Source organism: Scardinius erythrophthalmus (assembly GCF_964197995.2).
Source record: "Scardinius erythrophthalmus genome assembly, chromosome: 1".
Lineage (NCBI taxonomy): Eukaryota > Metazoa > Chordata > Actinopteri > Cypriniformes > Leuciscidae > Scardinius > Scardinius erythrophthalmus.
The window spans coordinates 45,359,614-45,385,537 of NC_138221.1; the positions used below are offsets into that span (position 1 = coordinate 45,359,614).

A 25,924-nucleotide genomic window follows, 5' to 3' on the forward strand; every position below is an offset into this window, starting at 1 on the left:
GATATTAAAATAATAACCTGCAGAGAACGTTCCCAGAACGTTCTCTTTAGGTTATACAAATAAAACCTAAAACCTGCAAGGAAACGTTCTGGGAAGGTTCTCTTTAGGTTATAAAAATTAAACCTAAAAATAACCTGCAGGGAACGTTCTGGGAAGGTTCTCTTTAGGTTATTAAATAACAACCTGCAGGGAACGTTCCCAGAACGTTCTCTTTAGGTTATAAATTTAAACCTAAAAATAACCTACAGGGAACGTTCTGGGAACGTTCCCTTAAAGTTATAAAAATAGATCCTAAAAATAACCTACAGGGAATGTTCCCAGAACGTTCTCTTTAGGTTATAAATTTAAACCTAAAAATAACCTACAGGGAACGTTCTGGGAACGTTCCCTTAAAGTTATAAAAATATATCCAAAAAATAACCTAAAGGGAATGTTCCCAGAACGTTCTCTTTAGGTTATAAATTTAAACCTAAAAATAACCTACAGGGAACGTTCTGGGAACGTTCCCTTAATGTTATAAACAAAGATCCTAAAAATAACCTACAGGGAACGTTCCCAGAACGTTCTTGTTTGGTTCCCAAAAAAATAACCAAATGGGAACCAAACGGGAACGTTAGGGGAACGTTCTGTGTTTGCTGGGTAGTAACAGCCTGTAGCCGTCTATAAATAGTGTTGGCTTTGTGACGAATGATGTTCCTCTATTTGCAAGTCACTTTGGATAAGAGAGTCTGCTGTAAATATAACAAGGTTAATAACTACCCTGTAATGATGCTTATTCCTGTAAGGCTGTGTTATATATTTTTCCAAACAATAAAAAAGGTAAAAAGGTAAGAAAAAAAAGGCAGCTAGTCCATAAATTATGACAACAAATGGATTGAAAACATTTATCTATCAAAAAAACTGACAGATGTGTCCAATGACAATAAAGTACGGAATGGGTTCAATAATGTGAGGGACGTGCTCTCGGGCGGAAATGGGGTGGGGGGTTTAGTATGACGAGCATATTCGATGGGAATCGCGAAAGGGAGGGGACGCAAGCAGCGCAGAACCCGGATGCTGATGCTGCTCGTGTCGGATGGGGAAAAGGAATACTGGGAGAGTGAGAGCTAGAAAACAGAGAAAGGCCCCACTGACAGGGGGACTGATATCCTTGCGGTCACCAGGCAAGCGACTCGAACGGATTAAAGCCAGACGGTTTCAAGAGACTGTAACGCAAACTCGAGAGAATGAGTCCGCGCGCGGTAGCCGAGGCGACGGGAGGAGAGAAGCGAGAGAAGAAGATGCTGTGAGATGCACATAGCCAGCGCGAGCGGGAGGGAGGGGGAGAGGAGGCTCCTACGCTAGTTAAAGATGCTTGTTTTTTGACCAGGAATGTGTTCCGTACGCATAAAGCAAGGGATTTCTGCGCAAACCCTATAGTTTACAATAGCGCAATGTACACTTGACACGCGCACTGTGGATTAATAGGCGGATTCATGTGACGGAAGACACTGAGGCTTTCTTTCGCGAAAGGGTGGCTGTTTTCTCCCACATTTCCGGATGTGAGGCCTGGAAGAGACCGTAGTTTATATCAGGCACGGGACGCTCATCCTTCACATCTTACACTTTGATTCAAATTAGACGAAACACTTTGAGGAGTCGTTGACAAAAGAAGGAGGCACTAAATATTAGACAGAATATTACGTGTAAGGTGTCACAAAACCGGATGTGCGGCTCTTTCGCAGGATAGATGTGGCCAAGTTTTTAATAAATAGGTCACTTCCAGTTTGACATTAATGGGAAGCTACATAAATATATATATTTTCAAGATAAAATACCGGCGAAAATAAACAGATGACTGAACCAGGCTATCTAATAATCCCGTTATCTTTATCTGACTTCAATATTCATAATAATTTCACTGGTAGCCTACTCACAACGATTAGCCTATCTGATGTAGTCATATAGTGTTTGCCCATATACTGAGAGAGCATTCTTCCATCAGACACCGCAGGCCTTCCAAATCGCAATAACAGTTGTAATTTGGCAAATAGGCTCGGCTGGTCGCGCACCCCCTGTTTATTTTTGATATTTTCGAACGGAACATGTTATCGATCGATTCCCAGGAACTTTGAGGAGACGGCAGGCAGATGTTTGGGAGTAGGCCACGGCACTGACATCACGCCTCAGCATCCCTGTGTCATCTTCGCTCACCGTCTGTGATGTCTGTACGGCGGAGTTATTACGTGAGCAGGACAGGCACCAGTGGATACATTGTGAAAATACACTGATTTACCCCTTTATATTGTGACACGAAATCGCTGTCGAACGAAATGTCCAGTAAGGAGTTGTCGGGGAGTCAGGCAGCTCAGTATGTCGGGCCCTACCGACTGGAAAAGACACTGGGGAAGGGCCAGACAGGTAAGAGCGTTTCCTCTTTGGGATATTAGTACTCAGTTAATGCATTGGAATAAATTCTGCTCTACTTCGCGCGTCTCATTCAAGAATTAATCTATTGAAAGTTTGATTCTGCAATAAGCGAAGCAGTTAATGCGTTTGCAGGGTTATTTCAGATGATGAAATATGAGGCACAGAAGCAAGTAGGCTAAGGGTAGCGATTAAGGGAGGAAGATTATTTGATCTTTTAGGCGTTTTTTTAGTCACGTGACAGTGATTCATCTGAACAGTTTAAAAACCTGAATGTGATTGTAAGCTTGTTTTCTAATTTATTTATTAATACTCTAAAATATTAAAATAGTAGCTAACTAGATACATTTTCCCTATGAGTTATTCCAGTTACTAGTACTACTCAAGTAGGCCTACTTATCCCAGCCTCCCAGGCATATTCAATTATTCACTGTTACTAGTTACTGTTCATTTGCTTTTAGTTCTACTATCCTATTAGATACAAATATATTCCTTCGTTACTTGGAACAAATTGCAATTTTTTGCAATTAATTGCAATGGGAATATGTGGTTCAGATATTCTGTTCACTTCTGACTAATATGTAGGTTATTTCCATTGTATTCAGCTGTTCAATAGATTCTAGTACTTACTAGTTACTAATTTAGTAGTAGGCTATATTTATTCTAGTAGTTATACTAGTGTACATTTATTTGATACCAATGCAGTTTGTATTTATGAGACTAACTATCCAAATTGTTGTGTGACATTTTTTTTCACACTAGTTACAATTACTTTTTTTTACCCTGTTGTAGTTAATGACTAGTCATCTTACTTAAGTTAAATTAAATAAGTAACAACTGGAATACATACCACTGTTTTATAAACAGGCACTAGTATCTAATCATTAAGAAAACTTGAATTGATTACTTAAAATGAATTTGTTACCAGTAATGATGAAATGGGAAATATAACTAGTAAAACAATTCAAATGTATTTATCTAATATAGTTTACTAATACAAAAAGTTAATAGTAAAACTGAAAATGATTGCAGTCACTACAAGTCATGCAAATCTGGATACTAGTTAGTTTTGACTTTGAGGAATAACAATGGCTTGCCACATGATCTGTTCTGAATTCACAGAGATCCTGTTTGTCAGTACATTGTTAATTGCATGTGAATGTGCGCATGAGTGAGGGATATAGATCTATGCATTAAGATGTAGACACATTTTTGGCAAGTAAAAGAGGGTGTCCCATTAATGATTTATGTGATTGCGTATATGAACAGTATGTACTGGTGTTTTTATGATATCAATAGTGTTTTTGGTAGCACTGCATTTACTTCAGGTTTAATAAGAATTTGTAAGTGAGTGTTGATTATATAAAATTGTGCAGTGTGCAGTCTGAATGTTGTTGCTGTTATATGCTGCCGACTTTTCAGTTTCTGAAATCTCATCTGGATGTTAATGTTGTCCACTTTTGGAATGCATCTAATGAAGAATGACCATCTGTGTTCCTCTTGCAGGTCTGGTGAAGTTAGGAGTTCACTGTATCACAGGACAGAAGGTGGCCATAAAAATAGTTAACAGAGAAAAGCTATCAGAGTCTGTTCTTATGAAAGTAAGTTTTGCATACAAAAAAATGAACAAAAATGGAAAAAGTTGTAGTTTTTCCAAGTCATCTCATGCTTATGCAGCCTTTTCCTGGTTACGATTGCTCTTCAATAACACAGCAGCTGCATAACTCCAACTGCTTTATTGACCACAGTTTGTGCTGCATCTGCCCTAATGTTCTGTGCTAAAGGAATGCAAGACTCTCCCTGTTATGTATGTCATTTTTGTCCATGTCTACTGTGTATTGTCAGAATATATTGTTAATATATTGACTATTAGTTCACACCTAATTTAGAGTGATCACCTTGCTTGGTCTTTTCCTACATTAAAGTTGCTCCTTTCTCTATTCAACTCTCATTCAATTTCCCTCACTCTCCCCGTTTCTGCAGGTGGAGAGAGAGATAGCTATTCTTAAACTAATAGAGCACCCTCATGTCCTAAAACTGTATGATGTGTACGAGAATAACAAATATCTGTAAGTACTGCTCTGTTTCTCCACACATCTGAAGCATGCCTGGTCTTGTCTTGTCTTGTCTTGTCTAGACTTACATCCTGCATTCTGTGAAGGTGTGCTTGTGTGGACAGTTTCATGTGCATCTATCGCTGTGCATGTGTTTCATAAATGTCTTTCTCTCAGGTATCTAGTGCTGGAACATGTGTCTGGTGGGGAGCTATTTGACTACCTGGTAAAGAAAGGCAGATTGACCCCTAAAGAAGCTCGAAAGTTCTTCAGACAAATCATATCTGCTCTAGACTTCTGTCACAGTCACTCTATATGGTAAATGTCTCTTTATGTTTTATTTAAAGTGCTGCATACACAAGTTCCTTTATAGGCATATGTTTTCATAATATTTTTGCATAATCAGCGTTCTGTAGCAAGTGTTGCGACTTTAAGACAACGTGGTTGTGTGTTGACATGAGAACTTGTGGCCAAGTGAAGTAGACTAAATTGACTAGAATTATTTCCATATATGTGTGTGCCAGTTTATATATACACATATACTGTAGCACATATACTACTGTTCAAAAATTGGGGTCAGTACGTTTTTTTCTTCTTCTAATCAGCAAGGATGCATTAAATTGATAAAAAGTGACAGTAATGACATTTATAATGTTATAAAAGATTTCTATTTCAAATAATCCTGGAAAAAACGCATTACGGTTTCCACAAAAATATCAAGCAGCACAGCTGTTTTCAACATTGATAATAATAAGAAATGTTTTTTGATCAAATAAATCATCATAGAATGATTTCTGAAGGATCATGTGACACTTAAGACTGGAGTCACGTTACTGAAAATTCAGCTTTGTCAATCACAGGAATAAATAATATTTTACAATTTAATTAAAATAAAAAAAGTTATTTTAAAATGGAATAATTTATCAATATTACTGTTTTGACCAAATAAATGCGAGAAAGTATAAGAGACTTCTTTCAAAAACAAAACTTTTCAACGGTAGTGTTCATAGTTTCCAAGGTTTATTTTTTTGGATGTTGAGCGTCCTCTTTGTATCAAACAAACAAACAGACAAACAAACATTACAAAATTTTGTCATTTATTCTTGTAACATACTGCAGTGTGTACAACACAATCAATTAATCATTCTTATACTGTAAAGGAATTCTGGTTTCAGATACTTCAGGAAGAACATTACAGTTTACAAAAATATACTACAATGCTGTCATTACCTTTATTTACCAGCCACAGAGATCTTAAACCTGAAAATCTCCTGCTGGATGAGAAGAATAATATCAGGATTGCTGACTTTGGCATGGCCTCCCTACAGGTTGGGGACAGCCTGCTGGAGACCAGCTGTGGGTCAGTAGTTTGTGTTTATGTGCTTTTAAATGTGCTATTGAAGATGAAGTATTAATGCTCTGTGTTATGTATCTGCAGATCACCCCATTATGCATGTCCTGAGGTCATCAGGGTAAGGACGGAGCATAAGCACCACATGTTTTAATGTATAAGTCTCATAGATTCAAATCTAACAAAACAGCCAGTGCTTATGTGTACTTAGTGTTCTTTTTTATTTACAGGGAGAGAAATACGATGGACGTCGGGCAGATGTATGGAGCTGTGGGGTTATTCTCTTTGCTCTGTTGGTGGTAAGAAGCTTGCTCCATCTTATATTTGTCTCAAAATTGCTAGCTCTCGGTTACTTGCTCTCAGAATTGTGTGTGAAATGTAACATCTCACCTCACAGGGAGCATTGCCCTTTGACCATGATAACCTGCGACAGCTGTTGGAGAAGGTGAAGAGTGGAGTATTTCACATGCCTCACTTCATTCCTCCAGACTGCCAGGCTCTCCTCCGAGGCATGATTGAGGTCAACCCTGAGAAACGCCTCACGGTAAAGAACATGCACACAGTGCACCTCTTTTTATATACACTTATAGTGTATAATATATATTTATATATATAAAAAGTTTGGGGGTCGGTAAAAGGCTGCATTTATTTGATAAAAAATACAGTAAAAACAGTAATATTGTGAATTTTTTTCTTTTTGAATATATTTTAAAATGTAATTTATTCACGTGGTGGCAAAGCTGAATTTTCAGCATCACACACACTCACACACACTATGGCATCATTATATAACATTATAAATGATCAATTTAATGCATCCTTGCAGAATAAAAGTATTAATTTCTTAGTGTACTGCCAAGGCATATTTATGATACTTCTTGTTTTTTTCTTTTCTCAGTTGGAAGAAATACAAAAGCACCCTTGGTATCAGTAAGTATCACGTGAGCTATCTTGAATAGTTTCCAAAAGAAAACTCTGTCGTCATTTACTCACCATTTGCTGTATTTTTTCCATCGAATACAAAAGGAGAATTGAAAAATCATAGAACACAAGTGTATAGAGTCCGTATCTCGGTTCTCTTTGGATGCGGGATAGTTTAACTTGCAAAAATCGGATGAGGCCAAGGCACTCGAGAATTTATAAAAATTATAAAAAGCCTTTATTTATGGCTATAACATTGAAATCAAAATCTTTGAGCAGTTTTTATTCACATATCAACAGTTGTGTGACAAACAATAGTATGTTTGTCAAGCTCCACAATGTTCTGTGTAACATTGAATTTTTGGTATTGACCTAAATTTTGTGTCAAAAACCTAAAATCATTTAACATCATAGGTTGTCAAATGTCTCGTGATAAAACGTCATTGCCATATTTAGGAAATAACATCTTAAATTTGGTTCTGCTCATATGCTGTCATATGTTGAAGGTATGGAGTAGAGTGCACAAGTCATAAGAACCACTGTTCAGGTCTTCTCTCTGTCTGCAAAAATTCTTCTGTGTCCCACAGAACTATTCCAATAAAATCAGATTTTCTTTTTTGTGTGTTGTTGTGTGTCTTTCTGTCTCAGAGGGGGCAGGAATGAGCCGTGTCCAGAGCAGCCACCCCCGAGGCGTGTGTGTGTGAAGAGGATTCTGTCTCTTACAGATCTGGACCCTGATGTTCTGGAGAGCATGCATTCCCTGGGCTGCTTCAGAGACCGTGTCAAGCTCACCCGAGACCTGCAGTGTGAAGAGTGAGTCTGAACTTCTGTGTGTGTGCTCAAGACATTCCAGCCTGTTTTTCAGAAAAGAATCTGCTTGTTATGTCGTGACGTAAAGAATGCTGTTTCTGGGTCCAAGCTTCTACTCATTTCACTTGAGAATACTATCTCAAGATCCATTTAGTAGCGCTATTTATTCATATTAGACATTTCAGCTATGCATTTAAAAACATACGGTGTACACTGCAGTCTCCGTGGTCACGGCGTCCTGGACACAAATATTTTAACGATTTATAAATGATGAATCACCGTCTGGCCATCTGGGATTTTGGTATGTAGACAGAGGTTAGGATCATAATTTTCTCTGTGGTATTACATCACATTGTGAGTGTATTTTTGCACCGTTTGTTGTTTTCTTTTGGCATCTGATGACGGTGACGCGTCAGACTAAATAAGTGGATAGTACACAACCATAACATTTTAAACAAGATCAAACTGACCTTAAAGTCACCATCCTTATTTCTTATGGATTATTGCATTGTTTATTATAAATGATTTATCCCTGCACATAATTTATTTTTTTTGTTCATGTGGAACCGCCCTACATTTTGTTCTTGTACGATAAGCCATTTCACTTGGATATACGTCACAACAGGGATGAAAAGGCTATCGCAACTTGTTTCATGCCGACTTTAAAGGAATAGCTCACCCAAAAATCATTTACTCATTCCAATCCTGGATGACTTACTTTCTTCTGTGAAAGAAGATATTTTAAAGAATCATTTTGTCGATACATTGAACATCATTTGGGTCTGACTTGCATCTCTCCCTTCCCAGAGAAAACCAGGAGAAGTTGATCTATTACCTTCTGTTGGACAGAAAGGAGCGCTACCCTAGTTATGAAGATGAACATCTTCCCCCCAGAAATGATATTGGTGAGTGAATTTTTGGAGTTAAGGTTTGTATGTGTTGCTGTCACGTCCAAAGGTAGTCATTGAACACCATGAGAATAGTTGGTAACCTAGAAAGCATGCTGGTGCTTTATGCCTGAAAGTAAGCCAGTTTCATTTAAGGGCTCTAAGGCAAAACGTGATTTGTAAATGTAACATATTGAGGGCTTGTTCCCCGAAATAAACAGATCAAGACCAGACCAGGACTAAAAAGAGATTTCAAGGTGGAGAATCATCATCATTAAGAGCTTGACATGGTTGTTTTAGGGCAGTGCAGTAGGTGGGAGAACAGGTGCTGCAGGTTGGATCAGAGCGGGACTTTCCTAATGTTTGCTGAGAAAAAGTTGTCAATCTGGAGTCGATTTTTCACATTTACCATATACTGGCATAATGTTTGTTTATTAAGAGGCTTATTATTTTAAAGGAACGTATCTCCCTGATTGGGCTGCACAATCATTTTGAAATGAAAATTGAAATAAGTTTGAAATAATCTAAGTCGTTTATAAGGTGCACTGAGAACAGCGTCAGCGGCAGATCAACTTTTTTTTCATGCAAATGTAAGCATGACAAGTAAAATAAATATATATATTACTATTCAAATATTACCATTGTAATCTAAAATGAAAAAGCTATTAATAATAACAATAATTATTATTATTATTTACATTAATTGGGACAAAAAAAGTTTTAGTTACAATGTGAGGTGTTTCTTTTGATAAGTATTCCCAATTGCACACCCTTAAAGTGTAACTATTTCTGTTGGCCAAACACAAATTTAAAAAGTAATTCACTTGTGATTTTGTAGTTTTTGCACACCCTATTTCATTGTGATTTTAAATCTTTTTGTTCTTTTTGCCTCAATATCTAAGCTGATATTGAGAAGAAGTTTGGTGTTTTTATATAGCAGTTGTCACATTGTTTGCAGCAAGGAGAGTTGAGAAGCAGGATCTAATTCAGCAGTCCCTTTATTTTTACTATATAAGCAAAATAACAGATACGCAGGAGCACCGGATCAACGCAGGAGAACAAGATAAATCGGGCAGCTCTACTGCCTGACTAATAATACCTTACTGTCCATCATATCATGCCGTGACTCGTCTCTCATATAGGCCATGTTGTATGCAGATACTATTTACCCTGTGGCTTAGAAGCGCTGTCTCGCATCAACACACTGAAAAGGACTTCTTTTTCAGCTTCTATGCATATTTCCCTCCTAACACTGTAATACAGATAATCTCTGCTGCATTGCAGTTGTGTATTTTATATATAGTTATATATAAAAACAAACAAACCTTAGATTCCTTTTGGATATAGTAAGGTTTGTAATGTGACTTGTTCATGAAGTGTACACAGTAGATGTTTGTGTTACAGTGGGTGTTGTGTGTGTTGTTGTGGTTGTGTGATCAGATCCTCCCCGTAAGCGGGTGGACTCGCCCATGCTGACCCGTCATGGGCGCTGTCGGCCGGAGAGAAAGAGTCTGGAGGTACTGAGTGTGACAGAGCAGGGCTCTCCAACACCTCCCCGCAGAGCACTGGATACCTCTGCACATAGCCAGAGGTACATGCAAACTGTTTAAGAGAACTTTGTATAAACCTTCATCTGAAAGTCGAGCTTGATGTGCCCCACAAGCATCCGCTGTACAATTTCAAGTGCCTTCCAAAAAATGTGCTGGTAAAACCTTAAGGGGTGAACTCACAAATGAGTTGCACCACTTTTGAGTATGATATTTTAATGAAAATTTGTGTCTTATTCAGTAATCAAGCACAATCCAGTATAAATATGCTGAAATAGGTCAATTAAGTATTTAAATCAAGTTCCTCTACTGTTATATTTTCAAAACTAACATGCATAATTTCTATGTAAATTAGGCTCATTATAGATGACACCTTATTTCGTAATTTAATTTAAAAGATACTTGTGTAAATGTTGTATTGATCAGTGATAATAATGGCAATAGTAAAGGGCATTGTTCACGGTACGCTGTTGGCGACAATTTTTTCTTACAATCTTATATTTTCTTCCATGGTGTTTTTTGACCACAAAAGCTAAATGCTAGTTGTGAATCAATTAATCTCTGATTGGTCTATGAGACATGGCCTCCGTGAAAAAAATCTTTTATGTTGTTTGCGGCATCCCCTTCCTGTTGCTGGCCACGTCTCTCATGTGCCCTCATTATAATGTCGTAATAAGGAGTTCCCAGCACATGAATGACCAAGCGAAGTCATGGGAAGTGGGAAACTTGCAAATTTAGACGATACCCGAGTTGCCGAATTGTGACGTTGGAAGGGGTGTGTTGATTTCAACATGGTGAACTGAAAACAAAACATTAATTTATAATATAGATAATATCATATAAGCCACAATGTATAGAGATCAGTGAGTGGATGCAAGCCTGTTGTGAATGGTGTAAAGTTAACCATTCCTTTCACAGACTTTTATTGACACTAGAAATACTGCGTATATCTAAGTAAATAAACATATCCATGAACATAAAGGGATGTGTGACTGATATGTGACTGGTGTTCTGACAGGTCTCGATCAGTTAGCGGAGCTTCAACCGGCCTCTCATCCAGTCCCCTCAGCAGTCCTCGAGTAAGTTACTCCACACTTTTTGGCCATACTGATATTGCATTAGAAGTAAAATGCATCTATGAAGTGCTCAATTTACTATGGTAAAAAGTATTGTGCTTGTTGTTGTTATTGTGGTATGAATAGCAAAGCTGAATTGCTCTTTTTATGTTCATCTACCTCATACTGTCCTCATACTGGAGTCATTATTCACACCAAAGACATGCACACAGTCACACAAATATATTATTTATCTTGTATTAGCTTGCATTTTGCACATTAATGTCCTAACAATTGTTTACTAATTTATACTAGATTTCACATGCCTTTCAAAGCGCTATGCATCATTTTCCTAACTCTTCTCAGTTGAATTCTAATGTTAATAATAATCATATACCATAGCTTTCATTAACGCTCATGACCATTGCTGTGTCCATCTCTCCATTCCTCTTTCCCTCTCCATCCTTCTATCCTTTCTCTTCCTACCTGTCAGAGCCCAGTTTTCACTTTCAGCCAAACTGAAGTCACCTCTGCTTCCACCGCCCAGTCTAAAGACCCCAAAGCAGGAAGTTCCACCACACCCCGGGCGTCCCAACGCGTGCCTGAACAAAAAACCCAGACCCTACCCTCAAAAGCAGCGTCTGACCGTCCCCACCTGCAGTCTATGAAGTCCCTCCCCCTGCAGACTCCTCCGTCTCCTTCGCCTTCCCCCTCTCCGCTACTGTCCCCCATTCCTCGCTTCTTCTTCCCTGCTCCTTCTGTCCTGAAGTCTGTCACTAAGACCATCTATCCTAACTCTGCCCATGTGTCGCAGGTCACCCCGCAGGGCTCCCCACTCCCCACCCCTCTGGGGACCCCTGTGCACCATCCCCAGCACCCCCCACCCACCCCGCCCTCCTCCTCCTCCTCTTCTTCCTCCTCACGAGCTGAAGGGGGTGGTGGTGGTGTGGGTGGTGGTTCCCTGTCCCTAACCCCGCCCTCCAGTCCTGGGGGAAGTGGTGGAATGGCTGCCAGTAGTTCAGCCCACTGGAGGACACGCCTCAACTCCTTCAAGAACAACCTTCTAGGATCGCCACGGTTCCACCGCCGAAGGCTACAGGGTGAGAGAAGCGTCAACCAACATCTTATTATTGTCAATCAATCAAACATCATTGAAAGTCAAACATAACTGTACATTTTTTGATTTTCATGTTTGTTTCAATAGTTCCTACATCAGAAGACATGTCCAGTTTAACTCCAGAGTCCAGCCCAGAGTGAGTATTTAGAGGAATAAATAAATACATTTTCATTTAGTTGTGTAGCCATTGCTGGATATTGTTCATGTTACATTATGTAACAGTAAATTGTTAACTAAAACTATTAAAAATGGTTTTCATTCATTAAAATTAAGAAAAAAAAATATGAGCTGAAAAACTTGTTGCAACTAACTGAAATAAAATACGTTTGTTTAAGTACTAAAATGACTAAAACTGAAATAAAAATAAACAGCTTAAAGGAGAACTCCGGTCAATTTTAACATTGAGCTCATTTTTTTGTACATTTGGAGTGCTGTCAATACAGAGAACAACGGCAAAAATCGGTGTTGCCTACACCGAGTTATTCTATTTTTAAAATTTGCACCCTGTTGACTTCAATGGGGCAAGTACTAAACCTGCTTTTAGCCTCTTAACATCCTTGATGTGTCATTACAAGTGCACAGAAAATGTGAGTGATTCCTTCAGAGTGATCATGGGTGAATCTGACTGCAGTAGATGTGAAAGATATTAATAAAAATGATGTTATTTAAGCCAGCGCAAATACCTGTGTTTACATCCTGTTTTCGGTTGAAGTCCACAGTAGTCGATTGCCGAGTTCACGCGCGTGATCATAGGTACTAAACCTATGCGCGTGAACTCGGCAGTCGACTACTTTGGACTTAAAAATGAACATCATTTTTATAAATTTCTTTTACATCTACTGCAGTCAGATCCACTCGTGTTCACTCTGAAGGAATCACTCACATTTTCTGTGCACTTGTAATGACACATCAAGGATGTTAACAGGCTAAAAGCAGGTTTAGTACTTGCCCCATTGAAGTCAAAAGGGTGCAAGTTTTAAAAATAGAATAACTCGGTGTAGGCAACACCGATTTTTGTCGTTGTTCTCTGTATTGACAGCACTCCAAATGTACAAAAAATGAGCTCAATGTTAAAATTGACCGGAGTTCTCCTTTAAGTTAAAGTGTAAGTTGCAGGTTAAATTTTTCACGAAGATAATGCAATGTGTTTATTAAACATAAAGATAAGAACTGCCCACCATTGTTTTTTATACCAAAATGCTGATATAATATGAAAAGTTGGCACTTTTAACAGTGGTTTTAACCGCTCCCGCTCCCTTCCACTAGATGGGGCATGACGTCATAAGAGGAACTCACTAGTAGAGTTACCGGCATAGTCATAGCTATAGATGCCTTACATAACTACAGACAAGTTGGTTGTATGTTTTATTTGATAAAAAAATTATGGATAAAATAACTCAACTGTTAACATACTCGTGTGTGCTGACTTCAAGGGGACCGTGATCCTGCCTGAAATGAGAATAAGCTATTCGCAAAACAAACGGGTTCAGGCACGTCAGATCAGCCGGTCGCGGGTCGAGCTGCTCCACTAAACTAAACGCGTTCACCTCACGGCAGCACACACTCTCCACTGCTGATAGCCCACACACACACAGTGATGGGGACATCGATCTCTCTTTTTCTTTTCTGACAATAAACATCGCTAATTAAATCGTGAGAAATTGATAACGCGTGGACTGAGGAAGGGTATTACATGACGTTTGAGGCGTCGATGAGACTAGCGATTGCGCCTGACGTGCATCTCTAACGTGCAGCTCTGATTTGGACTGACTTAACGTTACTGTAAGTAAATAATGTCTTCAGTCGTTGTCCCTCCTTGCTATTCTACATGACGGCAATATTTTGAAAAGACTTGCTTGTTCTGTTATATTATCCGGGTTAAGTTTGCACCAGGCTAGACTTGCTCTAACGTAGCTAACGTTACTCACCGGGACACCTGGCTAACCCTCCACTCATTCTCCTCACACCAAGCATTAATAACTCTTTGAGTGCCATGGCTCCCCTCTCTCACGCCTGACCAGTTAAAAATTGTAGGGCTGTGGTCCATAAAGAATTTGATGGTTTCCCACATCCTCAGTCGTTCTCCAAATAGCCATAATACAGTAGGAATCTAGGGGATTCATAAATTTTGGGGCATCTCGCCCGGGGGGCTGGGTTACGTTCTGCGTCACATCTCTAATGCGGGTTCTCACCAGGGTCAGCGCGCACACAGGCAGGCACAGAACTAGCTAGCGAACCTAGGTCATAAATCTAATAAGTTATGTTTTTTACAACACGTTTTTTGATGGAAAAGTGATGTTTAATTTCCATAGTCTTTGTTTAGTGAACGAAAGCGAAATCAGGAATTGCGGTCTTTCAGTTTGTTTATCGTTGCCTAGCTACCAAGGGTTGTACAAGATGTGCTGTAGCCTTAATTACAATGGCCAAGTCGCGTTTCATATTAACCCATTTGTGCCCAATTTTTTCTGAATGGTTTCATGCATATAATCCTGTTAATAGTGCCCTATGTGAACATGTTCTGCATTTATTTTCCCCAGGTTTTTTTTTTAACTATAGTTGCCGGTGGGCAAATATGTTGTATGCACCCCTTCAATGTAAAATATGAATAGGAGGAGAACATTTGGCATTTATCTCAAAATAACTGCTTTCAACAGATCAATCTTTATTCATAAACAAATTTATTATGTATAAAAGTCGAAGAACATTTGATGCAGACCCCAAAAAAACTGCATCTAGCGTATAATCTCTTGAATATGAAAACACAACAAACAACAAATCCATTTGCCTTAACCATTGTGCGCTGTTCAGGGTCTTTTTGACCCACATTTCTGACTTTCATTCATGGGGATAACATGGATAATTTGACATGGTTAAGTGTTTTTAAAAGATTTTTGCCCATCTTTTGGAAAATGCTGTTCTAAAAGTAACAATTTATCACTTTAACCAGTAGATGGCTGCAGAGCACCACTATTTGCTATTTGCTTTTTGACTAACTGAAAGACATCTTTTCACAAGTTTTTCTAGTTGTACTCATATCTACATATAATGAAATCACAATTATAATAATAAAAGTTACTTTTTGTCAAAGTTTAGGCACTTTTTGTACTGAAAAAAAAATAATGTTATATTATGATTAGAATCAAATGAATTTGATCAATGGACAAAATTCATCCTCAAAATCAGAAACAACACAGAACACACAGACAGAAATGAAGTGGCACACTTTAAATTTTTAGAATTATATGAAAAACAGATGTTTGAAATAAATGATAAACTCTAAAAACTCCAACTTTTCTCTTTGTAACATCCTGATCAGGTTTGATTCTAATCATAATGGAACATTATTGAAAAACCTTCAAGATTTTTTTCAGTACAAAAACTGCCAAACTTTGACAAAAAGTAACTTTTATTGTTATAGTTGTGATTTCATTATATGTAGATATGAATCTAACTGGAAAAACTTGTGAAAAGATGTCTTTTAGTACTTTTAGAGCTCTGCAGCCATCTACTGGTTAAAGTGATTTATTTTTTTTTTTACTTTTAAAACTGCATTTTCCAAGATTTGGCCAAACATCTTACACTAAACCATGTCAAATTATCCATGTTATCCCCATGAATGAAAGTTAGAAATGTGGGTATTTTATAAGGCAATTTTTTTTTTTTTTTTAATTTTTCTTTTCTTTTTTTGAACATTTTGTGGAGTAAAAATGTCCAAACGAAGAGTAAAAACATTAATAAACTGAGTAAAATTCCATTTGTTTAAAATATATATATTGTTACAAAATAACATTTTGTTGCCTGGGGTCTCTCAGACCCCAAACAGCCTGACTGTAAACCTAAAACGAACAGCGCACAAGGGTTAAAGTTGTGGAACATAGTGCAGAACAAAGTGCAGCCATAACAGGGCATTGTGTATCAAAAAGGTAAATGAAAATAAATAAATACAAATAAATAGAATGAAGAAAAAAATATATCCATATAGAGATGTCATTTAAAGGCTTAAGTTATGTTTATGCACTAAACAAGACCAATAAACTTGATTTATTAACCTATTAACACAGTATACCCCATTTTCCCATGATATATGTACTTACAAGGCATTTGCCCACCGGCAACTATAGTTGCCGCTTGGACTTTTGACTAAGTATACAAAAAACTATATATCTCTTGTAAGATTTGTTTTGTTTGGCTGATTCTAGAGACCTTCATGATTATATATATGTCAACAAAAAATACTTATTAGTAACATGAAAATGACCTTTCTTTGGGAGCGTTTGCCTTCGCCCTGCTTCCTGGAAATAGGGGTAGGAAGTTGACAGCCTCATGTGACAGGGAGGAAGTGAATACCTTTTTTTTTCTCTTGAAATCCTTTATTTGGTTGTTTGCTTGCATTTCATTGAGAAATAAAACATGGACAACATCTAGAAAAATATTTACAAAAGGAAAATGACAACTATGTACTGCGGCAACTATAGTTGCCGGTGGGCTTAAATGGGTTAACAGATGAATAGGCTTCGCTCAGTTTATTAAATACATCCAACCTGAAAATCACGGTAGGACTGTGCAAACAAAGTAGACTATCTGTCTAGCATTGCCATGTCAGTGTATTTATTCATTGTCCCATCATAGTTTGTAAGAGACATTTCAGGTTGGATGTATTTAATAAACTGAGCGAAGCCTATTCATCTGTTAATATGAAACGCGACTTGGCCATTGTAATTAAGGCTACAGCACATCTTGTGCAACCGAAATGGTTAGCGCTTTTCCCAAATATCACTTTTCATAAGGTATGGACAGTGCCAAACACATTTTTGTTTCATAATAAAATAGAAGAAATCCACTTTAAAAATATTCACCGTTATTACCCTTGTAATAAATATCTAAGTAAATTTTACAGTAATATTTCCCCACTATGCTCTTTTTGCCAAGAGGAAGAAGAATCTATTTTACACTTATTTTACTTATGTTCTTATACTAAACAATTTTGGCTTCAAATTTCAGCTTCCATATTTCTTGCATTTCATCAGTTATGTAATATTTCTGTCAGTAAGGTTATTTTTCACTCTGATGTCTCTGAAAATAAAAAGCTAGATGATATTAAACTTTTTCTGTATGATGGGAAAATACCACATTCACAAAGCAAGATACCTTAAATTCAAACCTAGTTGCAAAATTTTTGCTTATGATTTAGTTATTATTGTCTTCACTTCAAAAAATCCCCTCCAATAAAAAAGCTTTGAAAACATCATGTATTATAGAACAAGTTTTATGTAAATTGTAATTGTATTTTATTTACTGTTATTATTTACTTTCATTTTCTCTGTAGGCTATCCCCACATGTTCATGTTCATTGTTTTGTGTTATTTCCATTGTATTGATTTATATTGTAATGCAATAAAAAAAAACATCTTGTACAACCCTTGGTAGCTAGGCAACGATAAACAAACTGAAAGACCGCGATTCCTGATTTCGCTTTCGTTCACTAAACAAAGACTATGGAAATTAAACATCACTTTTCCATCAAAAACGTGTTGTAAAAAACATAACTTATTAGATTTATGATCTAGGTTCGCTAGCTAGTTCTGTGCCTGCCTGTGTGCGCGCTGACCCTGGTCGACGAGAACCCGCATTAGAGATGTGACGCAGAACGTAACCCCGCCCCCCGGGCGAGATGCCCCAAAATTTATGAGTCCCAGGAATCTAGCAGAGTATGGGTTGCGAGTTCCTCTTGTGACGTCATCACCCAGTAACTGAAAAACACGCTACGTTTGAAGAAACCCTAATAAATGTTATTTTAACGCATTTTAAGACAGAAATAATTAAATATATACATATAGAGCACTTTAATTTACACATTAATTGGCTGTGGTGGTTAACCTGCAACTTACACTTTAAATAAACTGAAAATAAAATAATAAAAGAATGTTGTGATTCTTAAATTCACTTGCAAAATTTAAAATGACTTATTTTAGTTTTTTAATTTTACAATTATTACACAAAATAGAATTTTAATATCCGCCATTTTAAATCAGTTGAATTGTGAAATTCATTTTGACAATGAATTTTAATGTAATATCTTTAATTCATAGGTGGAGTTTTAATTTTGTGGCAGACGGGGTATAATAATAAATAATAAAAAGGAATTAAATAATTAAAGGATTAAAAGTATTGAACTGACTGACCCTCATTTGTGAAGCAGTCCAGTGTAAAATGATTTACGCAAATATATAACATTTTAACGATTTTATCCGGCACATTTTCTTCATAAATGAAATTCAACTACGGTGTCCTCAGTGGCTCAGATGCCGGTAGTCTATGGAGTCTCTTATGTTCGTTAGTACATTCAATTATCCTGGGTGCCAGCCCAAACCCCGCCCACAACATTTTTTGGTCGGGAAGTTTGGTCTGGACTCGATCCGTTGAGGAGTAATTATGCTCGGCTCCCAGAAGGCCGAGCCAATCAAATTGCCAGGGCGGGCTTTAATCGATGATGGACAGATGATCTGCGGTTACGTAATCACCCACGTCATCAAAGAGCGCTTGGGTTGTTTTCAACAAAGACGACTGCAGCAGGAGAATTGAGATGTTTAGATTCCGCTATCGCGTCTGTTATAAAAGAAATCGACAGCGCATTAATTTTAAAAGACGAACAGAGAACAAGGCATTTGTCGATCGGAAAGATGTGTTTGCCGTCCTTCCTACGGGATTCGGCAAAAGTTTAATTTATCAGCTGACTCCGGTGGTGGCTAAGAAGATGGGACGCAATGAAAACCCTGTGGTCATTGTGGTTTCTCCTTTGGTCGCACTCATGGAGTGCTTTATTATTACTTTACTCATTACTTTACTACTTCTTCCTGCGTGTGTGCAGTTGAGCTCTGTTGACAACTATGCGTCGCTCACTGCGTTGCTCTGATTGGTTGTAGGTCTATCCAATTGAGTGCCGAGTTGTTGTTTTTTCCTGGTTCGGTTAAGACACGCCTCATAATGAAAGCCCTATGGAGCAGTATCAGACTCACATTCTGCCTAGAATATTAGTATGACGAAGTCAGGCTAACATTCAATAACAGAACATTTGTAATGTTGTTTTGGGGCAGACATTGTATATCTCCAGTTGCTACAGTGAGGAAACAGAAATGGCAGACTGCTGCGGCTCACTCAGGGCGGTATCTATGCTAACAGCCAGTCACCAGTTGTCACCAGTCATGGGTGGGGCTTCCCCCTACTCTTACGTAAATCTAGAACCGCTCTTTTGTAGAGACTGTTTATGATTATGGGGATTATAAAAATTTGGTGAATTTTTACCATTATAGGCTGGTTGTTTACACATACTGTGGACACAAATCTGTGTTCAACCACCTTATAAAAGTGAATTTTGCATAATAGATCCCCTTTAAGGGAATAAGCAAATAAGGATTGTAAAAGGTCTAATTGTAGTTATGAAGTAATCAATTTAAACTATTTGCAAATAATATTTTGTTTTAAAATGTGCACACAATCACTCTTATTCGTATGTCTAATATGTCGAAAGCGCAAACATTTCTTGTCTCGTCACATTCAGTTATGAATTACATGAATCCTAATCGCTTATTTTCAATTCAAAACGGTTAAATTTCATGAAAAGTTGAGTAGTTTGCATCACTAGATAGTCTGTGTCTGTCGGTTGCTGAGCATTTCTAATACTTGCATCTACTTAAATCTTTCCACGAAGTCTCGTTGCGTTGTGACAGTGGCAGTAAGATCCGCTTTCTTTGATATGATTGGCCTAAATCATTTTGACATTGACTAATGCTGTTAGACAGCGGAGGCAGAGCAGCCTAAAAATTTCTACATGTGCTATGTACCATAACTTCAATGATGATACAGCAGCAACCTGCTCCTATGGTTCAGTATGTCTGTTTTGAAGCCTTTTCAGCATATTTGGCTGCTTTTCCCCGAGCATGTATAATTCTAGGAATGAAGACAAACAAGACTTATGGTGACAGTATTATTTGTGCACTTGCAGATCAAAGATAACACTACCAAATAACGAAATCCATTAATGATGCAATGTACAATGAGAGCCATGAAACAGTAGCAATAATGTGTGTTATGTTATCTGTGTTATGTGTATTTATCTGCATATATTTTTATCTTTCGCTATAGGCTAGCAAAGAAGTCGTGGTTTGGAAATTTCATCAGTCTGGAGAGGGAAGAGCAAATTTTTGTGGTGATCAGAGACAAACCACTAAGCTCCATCAAGGCCGACATTGTCCATGCCTTTCTATCAGTTAGTATCTTTCTCTTCAGATCCGCTTTGTTCATTCTTTTTTGAAGATTCAAACTTTGACGTACGTCTCTGTTCTCCTCTAGATTCCCTCCCTGAGTCACAGTGTCATCTCCCAGACAAGTTTCCGGGCGGAGTACAAGTCCTCTGGAGGTCCGTCTGTCTTCCAGAAGCCTGTCAAATTTCAGGTTGATATCGCTTTCTCTGAAGGAGAGAGAGAACGAGAGAGGGAGAAAGAGAGAGAAAGGGAGGGAAGGAGGGAGACTGGCATCTACAGCGTCACCTTCACCCTATTATCAGGTATTTAAAAAGACGAGAGAGCCTGTGTCATGTGTCTGCATGTGCTGTGATTTCTACAAATGTGATAATACTGTTTTGCAGGTCCTAGTCGCAGGTTTAAAAGAGTGGTAGAGACTATTCAAGCTCAGCTTCTCAGTACACATGACCAGCCCTCTGTGCAGGCGCTTTCAGGTGAATGTACCACACCTACACCTCCATCTAAAAACATGCACTCATTCACAAAACATTAAGGGGCGGTTTCACAGACAGGGCTTAGATTAAGCCAGGATTAGGCCTTTGTTCAATTAGGACATTTAGGTAGCTTTTATAAAGTGCCTTAGAAAAAAAAACATTACTGGTACTGGCATCTTGAGACCAAACAATGGCACTGACAGTGCAAGTTACTTTCAATTAAAACGGCTCAAACATGCATACATCAATTTATTTTGATTCATTTTTACTTCAGGTTTTTTCCCATTTCATTTTATTTAAATTTTTGTATTTTAAAGTGCATCAGTTTTTACTCAATCAGTGCTAGTTTCAGTTATTTTTTTATTTTATTTTTCATATTTTATGGGAGTCAAAGTTAATGTGCTGATGTTACATTATGATGAAGATGATGATACGGAGATTGTAGCAGATCGTACAGTTTTACTTTATTAAAATAAAACGAAAGAGTGACATCTAACACGAAACCAAAAGGAAACAGTGTGCTCTAAACAGCCAAAACAAGACAATTAACTGAGAGAAGTGAAGGCATTATATACACAAGATAATTGAACTCAATATGAAACAGATGTGAGCTAAACAATGAAACAATAATAATGAATATATATATATAGTGACATTTACATGCATAATGGAGGTGAAATGTGAAGGTTTCACATTTTATAATATACTATGTGTAAGAAACTATAGTTCATTTTAGATTTTATTTTATTTTATTTGAATTTCTATCAGTGAAATGTGAAACTTTTGATAATACACCATGTTTCAAAATCTAAAACTAAAATGAATTAAATTAATTAACTTTTATGTGTATTTGAATGAACAAAAATGTTTTCAACCACTAGCACATTCCCACCCTGATGTTTTATTTTCTTCTCCCAGATGAGAAAAATGGGCTTTCGTCTCGCCCACCCAGCACACCGACCCGTCAGAACTCTCATCGCTCCGAGGGCGGGGGTGATCGCGGTGAGCGGGCAGAACGCAGTGATCGAGGAGAAGGGAGCAGTATTGGCGGTAGTGCGAGTGTTCTACAAAGGAAGGGGTCTGGCAAGGATAAAACTCGCCTCCTCTCCTCAAATGGGACCCAGTCTCAGCCCTAAGTGAACTAATCAGACATACTATTGAGTGGGTGGGGACAAACCCCTCCTTTGATTCCCCCCAGACACGACTCCCTCAAAGTCCATCTGCACAGTACACAACAACAGGTATACTCAGCCCTGATTTTCACATCACTTGCAGAAACCCTGGGATCCAACTGTGACACAACAGTCAGGAGTCTATCCACATGGAAGTGTTCTTAAATGCAAATATTCATCTGAAGAACAAAAAAAATTACAAGGATTTGAAAAGTGAAAACGAGATGTATCGCTGAATATAAACCCTAGCTACAAATTATTTCGTACACTACAAACAAGGAGTTTGACATCAATGGTCAAATCAAGTGATCTTATGGCAACAAACTATACGAACCGAGGAACAAACACCAAGTGGGACAGGAAAGAATGTCTCCCAAACTTATCATCATCATTATCATAATCATCATCATTATCATAAGCAAAATCAAGCTGCTTGAGGTAGATAAAAGCAAACAGAACAGGAAAAAAGTGGGAAGTTCTTCATTCTTATTACCACTTGGAGCACAAAAAAGGATTTCTAAAACACTGTGTAAAGTAAAGAGTAGGGTTTTTTTTTAGTTTTTTTTTTTTTTTTAGAATGAGAATCTAAATTTTGTAACCCAAAATGCTACTATAGTCCTATGTGACTATAGCTTTATGAGCTGAGGGCGGATTATGCCTTTAGTGAGATGTTAAGTGTTGAAGAGATAGGCTATGTTAAACATTGATCCTTGTAGATCCTGAACTCTGTGATATGTTGTAGATCCAAAATCAGTCAGTGTCAGGAAGCTGCTGTTGGAAACTGTAAAGATTGGGCTGTTGTACGTCATTGTTCTCAGTTCTGAGAGTATCTCAGATTCACCCCACTCACTAAGCAGGGCACAGAGGGATGAGCAGGCATCTAGATTTCCTATGACATGTTCACATAGAGACCGAACAAGAGGAACGAAATAGCCACAGTCACTCTCTTGTGTCATATAAAGAGACCACGTGAAGAAAAATGTTAAAACCTTCACCATCTTCTTTTTTTTTTTCCTCTTTTATATTTATATTATATTTTTGAGCTGAGATGTGAAATGTTTCCATAAAAAAAATGAACAAAGTGAATGTCAAAAAACAAAAATTGAAATATTTACATTTATTTATTTATTTATTTATTAGTGTTCAGGCTGGTCAAGTTAAAGTGACGAGAGGAAAAATGAGCAATTTCGAAAATGGCAGTAAAACTTCCAATTTGTATTTGTTGTATGCTACAAATGTCCTTTCAAAAAACATTTCAACTGCCTAATTTTCTCCATCTCATTTTCATTTCATTTTGAATTGAAAAAAAAAAAAACCTCACAAAGGAGTAAACTGGAGAACAACCACCAAGCAATGACTCCATGCCTTGGATGTCTCCCACGGGGAAAAGATTTCAAAACCCTTAAGGATGTACGACGTAAAGACTGAAGTGAACCTTATGGAAGCAGAGGAACAAAATAGAGGGAACAAGAAGGAGGCCCTCTCTGTTTGCTCTCTTTTCGAATGTTACCCAGACAAGAGCCCAAAGTTTCGGACTCGTGCGTACCGGGCCAGCCCTTTGTACGAAATGCGAGCAGTATTTTGTCTTTTTTCACACATGCACACACATACACAGAGACAAGAAGACTCTCCTTCTCAAAACTGACTATATGAAACAAAATGAATGATAACTGGACTTTCAAACTGGAATGCACTGTCCTAAAAAGAGAATTGTATTCAAACAAATAGTTGTCCCTTTCCTCGCCCACCCACGGGAATCAGTGAAGTGCTCTTTTAAGTGCGGACTCAGGATCAGAGGGGCTTTTTAGCTCATTACGTTTGTGAATGAGGGGAACCTGATCCTGAATACCCACTTAAAAGCTCTTTCTCCAATGAGCCTTTGCCCTGAAGCCCAGAATCTGACAGTAATGCTCCTTCCTCCCTCTCTCTCTCTCTCTCTCTCTCTCTCTCTCTCTCTCTCTCTCTCTCTCTCTCTCTCTCTCTCTCTCTCTCTCTCTCTCTCTCTCTCTCTCTCTCTCTCTCTCTCTCTCTCTCTCTCTCTCTCTCTCTCTCTCTCTCTCTCTCTCTCTCTCTCTCTCTCTCTCTCTCCCAGCCTCTGATCCATTCTTTTCCTGACGCAAGGAGCACTAAATGTAAAGCAAGGTTTTGCTCTGGTCCTCCCTCTGCCACCATCCCGCAGCCATCACTTCCACTCTTGCCCAAAAATAGCATAGCGGAAATACAAATACACTGAGCTTCGGACTGTTTTGTCATCAAGCAGCTCGTGCAACACCATGAATTGAGTTTGAATAGCACATTAAATATATATCACTACTGTTGAATGTTTAGGAGCATTGTTCATTAGATATAATAAGGGGTATGTTTTTATTTTAGTACACTCCAAATGCCTTAAATCCACATATACAAAACTGTCAGCATGTGCGCTCACAAACGTGCCCAGTCACTTGCAGAGGCAGAGGAAATGCCAGAGCAAAACCCTGAAGATGTTCTATGTTCAATTCTGCTAGTTCTCAGGCAGGGTAAGTCTGGGAGTGTGCAAATACAGACTGTCTGGACACCAGCTCTGGGTGAATGTGAAATACACTCCAAACACGTTCTCTGTGTTCATGACACTCTCCTGCTCTATATGTCTGTCCCTTTCTCTTCCCCACATTATGCACAGAATGATATTCTGTTTTTGTTACTCGCCTCACACATACAGCACACATATCACATTTCATATGTATTGTTAGTCTTCACTTATTTACCATACATTATATACCTCATCATGCTCCTGTCCCCCAATCATAGAATTATACTTTAGACCACCCCTTCCATCTTATCTCATTATATACATATGTCCTGCCTGCCCCCAATGTATGCTCACCCCCCCCCATCTCTGTTCATTGTAAACAGAAAATATTACTCGTATCGTCATTCTTTATCCATTCTATATTCACCTGAGGATTATTGATTATCTTTGTCGTCATAACTGATTACTCCTCTTAAGATTGTAAAGCTGTACTCTTTCTTCCCCATTGCGCACAGTAGGAAAAAAATTTCATAAGAAATGCAAGTCATTAAATTGGACTGAAAAAAATAATGACAAGAAAATAAATGTCTGTGTTATAATTTAAAAAATGAAAGTGCACTATTATTGCCTGTGATAAAGAACAATAAACAATACAAAAACTATTCTGTGCCATTATGTTTTCTTCTGTTTGTTGTGCAACTTGCTTTATATTGCAAAGAAGAAACAGCACTGCATTGAAATACAAAGAACATAAAATGAAAAGAAATGGTAAAAATACAAACAAGTAAACGAATGACACAATATAATATCATAGTCCTCAAGAAATCTATTATGAGTTTAAGAGATTTTACTGTACATGCTAATCTACGCAAAATGTTAAGATATGTTCTTGTGAATAAAAATTTGCAATGCAAAACAGCAATAAGCAACAATTTGCAAAAAGTTTATATCACATTTTATAAAAAGAGATATAAAAAATTATCCCAAAGAGAATGCATCTAATTGTATTGATAAAATAAATGAAGCAAAGATTCTACCACAGGTTTACAGAAGTTGGAAACTGCAAATGTAGTAGGCTATTTTGGGATCAAATTTAATAGCTATTATCATGCAGTAGCCTATCTGAAGAATTATATATAGATATTGAAATGCAGTATTTTTTCCGGGAGTAACCATGCTTGTTTAAAAAAACTGTTCTAGTAAAATTTACATCTAGGGAATGTGTGAATCATATCATGTTGACTAACTTTTAAGCTATGTTACGCATGTTTATTATTTAAAAAAATTATCAAGAAGGCAAACACCATCCAATTAAAGTTTTTGCCATTATTTTCTCATTAAATCAAAATGCTTTAAAT

The 25,924-nt window shown here is 37.7% G+C and overlaps 1 protein-coding gene across 1 annotated transcript; it reads left to right on the forward strand.

Moving 5' to 3' along the window:
- Nucleotides 1-1,260: 1,260 nt before the first annotated feature.
- brsk1b (BR serine/threonine kinase 1b) lies at nucleotides 1,261-25,101 on the forward strand. The gene is made up of 19 exons (XM_081380108.1): nucleotides 1,261-2,400; nucleotides 3,913-4,007; nucleotides 4,390-4,475; nucleotides 4,638-4,778; nucleotides 5,704-5,820; nucleotides 5,899-5,932; nucleotides 6,042-6,110; nucleotides 6,209-6,355; nucleotides 6,710-6,741; nucleotides 7,381-7,545; nucleotides 8,350-8,447; nucleotides 9,870-10,020; nucleotides 10,995-11,055; nucleotides 11,846-12,131; nucleotides 12,236-12,284; nucleotides 20,291-20,414; nucleotides 20,498-20,711; nucleotides 20,793-20,882; nucleotides 21,801-25,101. Exons 1-19 carry the CDS (start codon nucleotides 2,313-2,315, stop codon nucleotides 22,016-22,018), a joined length of 2,265 nt encoding a protein of 754 aa, XP_081236234.1. The 5' UTR covers nucleotides 1,261-2,312; the 3' UTR covers nucleotides 22,019-25,101.
- The last annotated feature ends 823 nt before the right edge of the window (nucleotides 25,102-25,924 follow it).

Excerpts from the sequence above, each read along its gene's own strand:
- brsk1b (XM_081380108.1), top strand. The coding sequence starts at position 2,313 with ATGTCCAGTAAGGAGTTGTCGGGGAGTCAGGCAGCTCAGTATGTCGGG. Across the intron at positions 7,546-8,349 it reads CGAGACCTGCAGTGTGAAGA|AGAAAACCAGGAGAAGTTGA; the intron begins GTGAGTCTGAAC and ends CTCCCTTCCCAG. Across the intron at positions 11,056-11,845 it reads GTCCCCTCAGCAGTCCTCGA|GTCACCCCGCAGGGCTCCCC; the intron begins GTAAGTTACTCC and ends CATGTGTCGCAG.